This window comes from Ixodes scapularis, unplaced genomic scaffold, assembly GCF_016920785.2.
Source record: "Ixodes scapularis isolate PalLabHiFi unplaced genomic scaffold, ASM1692078v2 PGA_scaffold9__187_contigs__length_104089568, whole genome shotgun sequence".
Taxonomy (NCBI): domain Eukaryota; kingdom Metazoa; phylum Arthropoda; class Arachnida; order Ixodida; family Ixodidae; genus Ixodes; species Ixodes scapularis.
This window is the reverse complement of record NW_024609884.1, coordinates 4121110-4131083: the sequence shown is the minus strand read 5'-3', so window position 1 is coordinate 4131083 and position 9974 is coordinate 4121110. Positions and strand designations below refer to the sequence as shown.

The 9974-nt window shown below is 46.1% G+C and overlaps 1 protein-coding gene across 2 annotated transcripts in view; it reads right to left on the bottom strand.

The window, feature by feature from the left end:
• Positions 1–2621: 2621 nt before the first annotated feature.
• The window catches only part of LOC120849092 (zinc finger protein OZF), a 28071-nt gene continuing 20718 nt past the window's right edge, over positions 2622–9974 (bottom strand). The window contains exons 5-6 of one of the 2 annotated variants that reach the window (XM_042287188.1): positions 7599–8138; positions 5658–7430 (exon numbers count right to left, since the gene is read on the bottom strand). In XM_042287188.1, coding sequence (XP_042143122.1) covers positions 6823–7430; positions 7599–8138 — 1148 coding nt within the window. In that variant the 3' untranslated portion in view covers positions 5658–6822. Of the gene's footprint in view, positions 8139–9974 lie in introns of both variants that reach the window. The other variant, XM_040221218.3, reaches the window with a different exon arrangement.

Sequence of the window (9974 nt, the reverse complement as noted above, 5' to 3'; positions counted from 1 at the left end):
CGGGATGACTTCAGGTTCGAAGCATTTATAGTTCTAGTCAAAACAATCATCGTCGCTACCCGTCAAGGTTCCTAGACGGGCATTACAAACGCGGCTTTAGCGACATCCACCAAGTGCCCTTTGCTAATAGTTCATTCAACACTTATAGACCGAAAAATAACCGCCGAAATTTGGTTATAGTATCCTTAAAACGTTGGCGAGCGGCTGATGGAACACGTCACAATAAGCGTGACTTGTGCTTAGAAGGGTAAAATCTGAATTTAAAATATACAGAAAACATTGTCTAATAGGGTCAGCTAAACCTGTACTTGATACTCACATGGTTGTATTTTAAGCAGATGACTATATTTTTCATTCTAAATGACTGGATTTTGGCAGGCGCTTCGAAATAGGCCAACAAAAAGAGAGTGATGAATCTCGGGAGATCCTTGACGTCATGCCATGAAGGGCCAAGCCGGGCCAAGCGCATAACCTCCGAGATTCCGAAGCGCGCAATCTATATGTTAAGGACACAAATGTGCACTGAAGAGCTGTGCTGTCAGAAATCTTCAAAATGGGTGCTAGCCCGCACGACCTTGATGCACTTAATGTCATCGTCATACATGATTCAACTTCACAGTGTTTTCACCTTCCCAAATATTGCAGAAGCAAGCTCCATGGGAAGGCATTCGCGCACCTCAAGTGTCGATCAAAGCTGCGAGGGGCCCTCTTCGCTTCAGAAATCCCACAGAAAGTTGACGCCAAGAATAGATGTTTGGTCGATAGCTGTGCGGGTACAGCGTGCAGACATTGCCTGCTTTGCTTTAGCTCACTTCTCTTCACCAACTTTCTTGCGCGACAGATTTTTCATGTACCGGGGTCCCTCGAAAGAAAGCCAACCAAGAGAAACCTAGGTAATCAATACTTGGACACAGCAGTCTTCGAACTAATGAGGGATTTTTTTGTAGTAGCGCATGTTTTAAACAAGAACAGGAATGTTGATGAACATGCGGCGGTCCTTATGTTTCAGTTTAGGAAGCTCCATATCTGTAGCGACGTGCGGACTGGCACGCAGGACCAAATAGTTTTCCCACGGCCGTCGCCAATAGTGGCAGGTGCCACTATTGCAGAGCTGATCAATTCGCGAAGCACAAGGACTCGGTCGTGCACGCTGCAACAAAGAAGCATGTTTCGGCCGATTGCACCTTTCTCCTCTGGCAGGCAGACAACTCTACGAGTTCAACGAAAGTCTGACCAGTCACGCACTGCTGAAGAGTCCCTTGCCATGTTCGTATGCGCTCACTCTGCAATTTTGGCTTCGGGTCACCTGGGTAACTGTGGCGTGACAGATTTCTAGTCGAAACAAAAGGAAAGATTCCTTTCAGATGACATTGATATGACCTATACTGTTATTATATTTTTGGGCAAGAACTAGAGCAAATCAAAAATGTTTAAAAAGTCATTTTGTGCGTTTTTTATTTAGCGGTTTTCGGGATTTCAACTGCAAGTTTTCAATTTTTGAGTTGGCAGCACTGCATGCGAGACCGGATGGGCGATTGATATAACGAAAGCAAGGATGCAGGCAAGCTGGTTCAATACTGAGATTGGAGTTTTTTTGCCTGTCCTACGTCCCTTCTTTTCTCCGGCTCCAGGGTTACAATGTCACGATTGATGCAGAGTACTTTGTGTTGGGTGGCCGCTTGCACCACCTAGCTCACGCATACTCAGTTACGGTACTCAGTTTAGTTTCGGTTTTGAAAGGCGACCAAAACTGGTCCTTTGGCGCAGATTACCCATATTTTGGCGAAATGTAGCAGGGTTAGCCCCTTGGCGCAATTGGCCCAGCAATCACATCACTGCCATTGGGACAGGGATGGAAGTAACATAGACTCGGCAGATGCAGCACAAGAACAGGGCAAGTAGTACATAATGTGTCCATCTCAAAAATTTGTTTTTCAGGGCAAAAATAAAGTATGGATCGCGAAATGCTCATTTAACGCCCAAAAGTTCCATAATTAAGATCTCATTTAAAAGCTACAAGCGATTTTATGAAGATCTCTATAGGAAAATAGGACCCATTATAGTTTGTTTTCAGTAACTGGCACCCCCATTCAGCTCCATGTATTCGAGAACTTTATCGACGGCTACGTTCCCATACTAATTTTTTAAAATTTGCTCAATGTTTTCAATAAGATAAAGGTTAGTTCCAAAACTTTTGAATCTGGTTCAGACTGCCAAGTTTACATTTGGGTGGAGAATCAGCGTTCAGTGATGCATAGTTTACTTTCATGGTAAAAATGTGATTTTTTTAAAGGGGACACACTGTAGCTAGGAGCTCTCTGGCTGAAGCAGAGCATGCACTCTACCCAAAACAAAGGAAATGGCCACCACAATCTAATCCATACCTGTGTGCTGCAGTATGCACATCCACTTTGCAGTTAGTTTCACGGCTACGAAACTGCCACGAGGTTCCAGCATGGCACAGATTATCAAAACAAGAACTTTCTAGAAAGCTACTCTGCCAATGGCACATTTACTTTAGCTAAGATCTGCAATGGCTGAAAGACAACAATATAACACTGGAAGCTCAAACTCTCGAGCTTTATTTGTGAGGAACACCAGTAGAGAAGTCTGACGACACATTTATCTTTTGCAGAATTTATTTTAGACAAAGAATAAGAAAAAAAAATCAAAATGAAGATACATACAAATGCCTTACACAATGCAAAAATTATTACAAAGATGACAGTGCAGATACCTTTAAATGCATTATAAAAAAAGTTGTCCCCGAATATAGCAAGGTTCAAGTCGGGAGCACAAACCACTGCAGTGCACTCAAAAATTGGTTCCCGACCGAGTTAATTGCTGAAATGGTTTATCGCATATCTGATGCAATTCTGAAAAAAAGCCTTCGAAGCACAGCTTTCACTTAAACGGCTTTTTGCCACTGTGTTCGATTATGGCTGATCAGATGGCCTTTCTGGGAAAAGGCTTGGAGGCACAGCTTTCTTAAATGGCTTTTTACCGTGTGTTCCATTATGGATGATCAGACTGGACTTACGAGAAAAGGCTTGAGGGCACAGCTTACACTTAAATGGCATTTCACCACTGTGTGTTCGATTATGGCTGATCAGAATGGATTTCTGGGAAAAGGCTTGGGGCACAGCTTACACTTAAATGGCTTTTCACCACTGTGTTCGATTATGGCAGATCAGATTGGACTTGTCAGAAAAGGCTTGGGGGCACAGCTTACACTTAAATGGCTTTTCACCACTGTGTTCGATTATGGATGATCAGAGTGGCTTTCTGGGAAAAGGCTTGGGGGCACAGCTTACACTTAAATGGCTTTTCACCACTGTGTTCGATTATGGATGATCAGATTGCCTTTCTGGGAAAAGGCTTGGGGGCACAGCTTACACTTAAATGGCTTTTCGCCACTGTGTGTTCGATTATGGCAGATCAGATTGGACTTGTCAGAAAAGGCTTGGGGGCACAGCTTACACTTAAATGGCTTTTCACCACTGTGTTCGATTATGGATGATCAGAGTGGCTTTCTGGGAAAAGGCTTGGGGCACAGCTTACACTTAAATGGCTTTTCACCACTGTGTTCGATTATGGCAGATCAGATTGGACTTGTCAGAAAAGGCTTGGGGGCACAGCTTACACTTAAATGGCTTTTCACCACTGTGTTCGGTTATGGATGATCAGAGTGACTTTCTGGGAAAAGGCTTGGGGCACAGCTTACACTTAAATGGCTTTTCACCACTGTGTTCGATTATGGCAGATCAGATTGGACTTGTCAGAAAAGGCTTGGGGGCACAGCTTACACTTAAATGGCTTTTCACCACTGTGTGTTCGATTATGGATGATCAGATGGCCTTTCTGGGAAAAAGCTTGGGGGCACAGCTTACACTTAAATGGCTTTTCACCACTGTGTGTTCGATTATGGCAGATCAGAGTGGCTTTCTGGGAAAAGGCTTGGGGGCACAGCTTACACTTAAATGGCTTTTCACCACTGTGTGTTCGATTATGGATGATGAGAGTGGCTTTCTGGGAAAAGGCTTGGGGGCACAGCTTACACTTAAATGGCTTTTCACCACTGTGTGTTCGATTATGGATGATGAGAGTGGCTTTCTGGGAAAAGGCTTGGGGGCACAGCTTACACTTAAATGGCTTTTCACCACTGTGTGTTCGATTATGGATGATGAGAGTGGCTTTCTGGGAAAAGGCTTGGGGGCACAGCTTACACTTAAATGGCTTTTCACCACTGTGTTCGATTATGGATGATCAGAGTGGCTTTCTGGGAAAAAGCTTGGGGGCACAGCTTACACTTAAGTGGCTTTTCACCACTGTGTTCGATTATGGCAGATCAGATTGGACTTGTCAGAAAAGGCTTGGGGGCACAGCTTACACTTAAATGGCTTTTCACCACTGTGTGTTCGATTATGGATGATCAGAGTGGCTTTCCGGGAAAAGGCTTGGGGGCACAGCTTACACTTAAAGGGACAATGAAGGCAATTTCACACATCTTTTTGGCGATTGAACTGGGTTCCAGGCATGTCTCATGTCACGCTGCCCAAATTTCAGCCGAAACCGGCGCTTCTGTGCCGCGCAAATCAATTAAACAGTCGCGGTAATAATCGTACCGGGATCGACTGGAGCGACGCCCGGAGTTGCGGGAAAAGCCAGGAGAAGCGGAGCTCACGTGATCGATTCGGGGCCAAGCGCGACGTCACAAGAGACGCGTCAGCGATTGGTTGAAACGAGAAACGTGCCTTCGGTCACGTTTTGGTTCGCGATTTTTTAGGAATACTGTTCTAATTTCCACTTGAATAACCATGAAAAGTATAAATCGGACCGAAAATGATTGCTAAACCGTAAATAAAGCAGCATAATTGTTTTTTGCTTTGCTACGCTGGACGCGAAGCGGGCAACGAACTATGGGCAAACAAAATAAATAAAAAACAACACGGTACTGGAAGGATTCTGCAAAATGGTAGTCTTAGATGGCTGTTCCAACGGTCGACTGAAGACCAGTATTCGTTCGGGCGACGCTAGTTTTGTGTTCTTTGACGACGAAAAAAGGACATCCGCGGAGAAACCGGATCCCGGAACGGCCGGATCGCTGCCGCTTTCCCCTCCGCATCTCCCCCGCGTCCGTCCTTCGGCATGCCGGCCGCTGGTTGCCGGCTGGGCGGTCTCCGTCGGGTGGTGGCAGAGGCCGCCACACACGTACTCCCGTTCCGTTGGTGTTCGGTCACTGAACGGAAGCTCGAACTCGCTCGCGAAAGCGGCATTGCCGTCGATGTTGACAGATTCGGCGGAACGACCGCCCCACCGCGCTGCTATAACCCACCGCGGGAACCAGACTCTCGATCTTCTAAATGCTACCGATACCGACTATTCACACCTGACGTCACTCCCTACGTCACCTCCGTTTTCGGAGGCCCAGAAACGAGAACGGAGATTGTTGAGTTTCGGTTTCTTTACTTCTTTCGTAGGCACAAAAATATGCGTCACAAATGTCTACAAAAAATTGGGCAGCATGCTATGTTCCCAAGAGGCATAAAAACACCATTTAAAAAAATTAAATAAAATCGTCTTCGTTGTCCCTTTAAATGGCTTTTCATCACTGTGTGTTCGATTATGGATGATCAGAGTGGCTTTCTGTGAAAAGGCTTGGGGGCACAGCTTACACTTAAATGGCTTTTCACCAGTGTGTTCGATTATGGATGATCAGATTGCCTTTCTGGGAAAAGGCTTGGGGGCACAGCTTACACTTAAATGGCTTTTCACCACTCTGTGTTCGATTATGGCAGATCAGATTGGACTTGTCAGAAAAGGCTTGGGGGCACAGCTTAGACTTAAATGGCTTTTCACCACTGTGTTCGATTATGGATGATCAGAGTGGCTTTCTGGGAAAAGGCTTGGGGCACAGCTTACACTTAAATGGCTTTTCACCACTGTGTTCGATTATGGCAGATCAGATTGGACTTGTCAGAAAAGGCTTGGGGGCACAGCTTACACTTAAATGGCTTTTCACCACTGTGTTCAATTATGGATGATCAGAGTGGCTTTCTGGGAAAAGGCTTGGGGGCACAGCTTACACCTAAATGGCTTTTCACCACTGTGTTCGATTATGGATGATCAGATTGCCTTTCTGGGAAAAGGCTTGGGGGCACAGCTTACACTTAAATGGCTTTTCACCACTGTGTGTTCGATTATGGCAGATCAGATTGGACTTGTCAGAAAAGGCTTGGGGGCACAGCTTACACTTAAATGGCTTTTCACCACTGTGTGTTCGATTATGGATGATCAGAGTGGCTTTCTGGGAAAAGGCTTGGGGCACAGCTTACACTTAAATGGCTTTTCACCACTGTGTTCGATTATGGCAGATCAGATTGGACTTGTCAGAAAAGGCTTGGGGGCACAGCTTACACTTAAATGGCTTTTTACCACTGTGTTCGATTATGGATGATCAGAGTGGCTTTCTGGGAAAAGGCTTCGGGCACAGCTTACACTTAAATGGCTTTTCACCAGTGTTCGATTATGACAGATCAGATTGGACTTGTCAGAAAAGGCTTGGGGGCACAGCTTACACTTAAATGGCTTTTCACCACTGTGTGTTCGATTATGGATGATCAGAGTGGCTTTCTTGGAAAAGGCTTGAGGGCACAGCTTACACCTAAATGGCTTTTCACCACTGTGTTCGATTATGGCAGATCAGATTGGACTTGTCAGAAAAGGCTTGGGGGCAGAGCTTACACTTAAATGGCTTTTCACCACTGTGTTCGATTATGGATGATCAGAGTGGCTTTCCGGGAAAAGGCTTGGGGGCATAGCTTACTTAAATGGCTGTTCACCACTGTGTGTTAGATTATGGCTGATCAGATGGCCTTTCTGGGAAAAAGCTTGGGGGCACAGCTTACACTTAAATGGCTTTTCACCACTGTGTGTTCGATTATGGCTGATCAGATGGCCTTTCTGGGAAAAAGCTTGGGGGCACAGCTTACACTTAAATGGCTTTTCACCACTGTGTGTTCGATTATGGCTGATCAGATGGCCTTTCTGGGAAAAAGCTTGGGGGCACAGCTTACACTTAAATGGCTTTTCACCACTGTGTGTTCGATTATGGCGGATCAGATTGCACTTGTGAGAAAAGGCTTGGGGGCACAGCTTACACTTAAATGGCTTTTCACCACTGTGTGTTCGATTATGGCGGATCAGAGTGGCTTTCTGGGAAAAGGCTTGGGGGCACAGCTTACACTTAAATGGCTTTTCACCACTGTGTGTTCGATTATGGATGATCAGAGTGGCTTTCCGGGAAAAAGCTTGGGGGCACAGCTTACACTTAAATGGCTTTTCACCACTGTGTGTTCGATTATGGCAGATCAGATTGGACTTGTCAGAAAAGGCTTGGGGGCACAGCTTACACTTAAATGGCTTTTCACCACTGTGTGTTCGATTATGGCGGATCAGATTGCACTTGTGAGAAAAGGCTTGGGGGCACAGCTTACACTTAAATGGCTGTTCACCACTGTGTGTTAGATTATGGCTGATCAGATGGCCTTTCTGGGAAAAAGCTTGGGGGCACAGCTTACACTTAAATGGCTTTTCACCACTGTGTGTTCGATTATGGATGATCAAAGTGGCTTTCCGGGAAAAGGCTTGGGGGCACAGCTTACATTTAAATGGCTTTTCACCACTGTGTGTTCGATTATGGATGATCAGAGTGGCTTTCTGGGAAAAGGCTTGGGGGCACAGCTTACACTTAAATGGCTTTTCACCACTGTGTGTTCGATTATGGACGATCAGAGTGCCTTTCTGAGAAAAGGCTTGGAGGCACAGCTCGCATTTAAATGGCTTTTCACCACTGTGTGTTCGATTATGACGGATCAGATGGGAATAACTAAAAAAGGCTTCGGGGCAAAGTTTGCATTTGAAAAGCTTATCATTTTCGTGCTTTTGAGTGTTGCTGAGCACTCCGGACCCAGAGGGAGGGAGGGAGGCAGGGAGGGAGGAAGGATGCTGGTACTTGAACTGCTCATCACTATGGGCAACCAGATGGCTCACAATCCCACGCTGATCTCTGGTGACATAGATATCTTCGGCAGGTTTCAGTGAGCAGCTGGCTTCACCCAAAAGTGCAGCTCCCAATCCTACAAGGCCTCATGTGTATTAGAACACACTAGGAAAGCAATACAAAAATAGCAAAATGTTTTAGAAGTAAGCAGTCATTATTGTAGTTCTGCTTCAGCTGAGTGGTTTAATTTCTTTTTCCCTTTTATTTCAGGTCAAATAAGTAATGAAATAGAGTTGGCTCTGTTAACTGTTTTGGTAGCGTGAACCAGATAAACTACTTTAAGAACTTTTGTTTCATATATGCCGTTAGTGATAGCTTTGTATGGACATGCTCATGTTGCTCTGACTGCATGATGTTTCAATGTTACATGACACAACAGTGACTAGTGACATCAGTGTCATGTAACATCGATTTTCCCACAAAACTGCTGCAAAATTTGTCATGTGACCATTCCAATGGCTGCAAAGTATGACCTAAATTTAATTAAAAAACATGTCATTTGATTATGTAACATCACGGCATCATGCTAGTTTCAGCGGGTAATTGGTGACATGACACCACGACTTGAAACCGAGACATTGATTTACCTGCCAAATTTAGCATAAAAATTTATGGGATGTATTATGTCGTGTGACCTCGGATAACAATATATCAGTGTCATGTGACACGACTTGGCACTGTGAAGTCAATTTTTTTGGAAGATTTGATATCATGTGACACCATGACACCACTGTGCCAATAGACCCTTTTACAAATTCAGCGCCATCTACCGGAACGGTTGCAAACCTTCGCAGGTGGGCGTGGCGCGGCGTGCGTCCGACATAAGCATGCATGGTCGCATCGGCGCTTGCTCAATGCGCTACACCACCGACACCACTGCGGCCACAGAAGGTGTTGCGCGGCTAATACTTCGCCACACGCCGCTTCTGCGATGCCTTTTCATTGCTGTGTGCCGCTGTGTAAGCAAAAAGGACTCAAGGATGCCTCTGGCTCGTGGTTGGGCGGTGCACGCACGCGACCGCTGTGACAATCGAAACGGAAGAGATCCCGCCAGATTAGTAGCATGGAATGATATAAGCCGTCTCGTGCTGCTTCTCAAGCGCTAGCGTGACGGAACGGAGCATGCACCTGCACCCTTTTCTTTTTGTAAACAGAAGCGATGTTGCTGGGCTTGGGGTATCGAGATAACGTTAACATTCAGCCATTTCGCGTGACCTCTCGCGAATTTGAATACTTTTTTCTTTACGGGCATCTTTGTTCGCCATCCCATCCGACCCCGCTCTCCGAAAGAAATGGGTTGTTGCGATAAAACGTGACAAAGGCAAGCACTTCTCCTTTACGAAGTACACTAAGATTTGCTCGGGACACTTTCGAGAGGTTGACTACATTTCGAACGTCGCTAGTAAACGTCGCTACCTCAGACAGGAAGCAGTGCCGAGCATCTTCGCTTTCAACGTCGCGAAAAGGCCGCCCAGAAAGAAACCACGAGCACGACAGGCGCCGCCGTCAACGCCGAAGTTTTCCGCCACTGATGACGGAGTGACGAATGACGCAATCGCCGATCCGAGCAGTCAAGACGCGGTAAGTGAACCCGCTAGTGAAGAGGCAAGCTACGCATTCGCCGATCTGACCGGTGGACACGCGGCACCTGGGGCGTCGAGCCAGAAGAATGCAAGCGGCGAAATCGTCACTGTCAACGCTATGGAAAACTTCACCGCTGACTTCATGTGCCACGCAGTCGCAACTGAAGACAGCGTAGTGAACGATTGTAACATCGACGACTGTGCTGCCACAGGCGCAGTCCTCGACCGGGCTGAAAGTCTGAAATGGGCGACAAACGTCTGGTCCATGAGACTGTTAGACTGCCAGCAGCAGCAGAACTCATATACTCGCCATGCCGTACATGCTCATG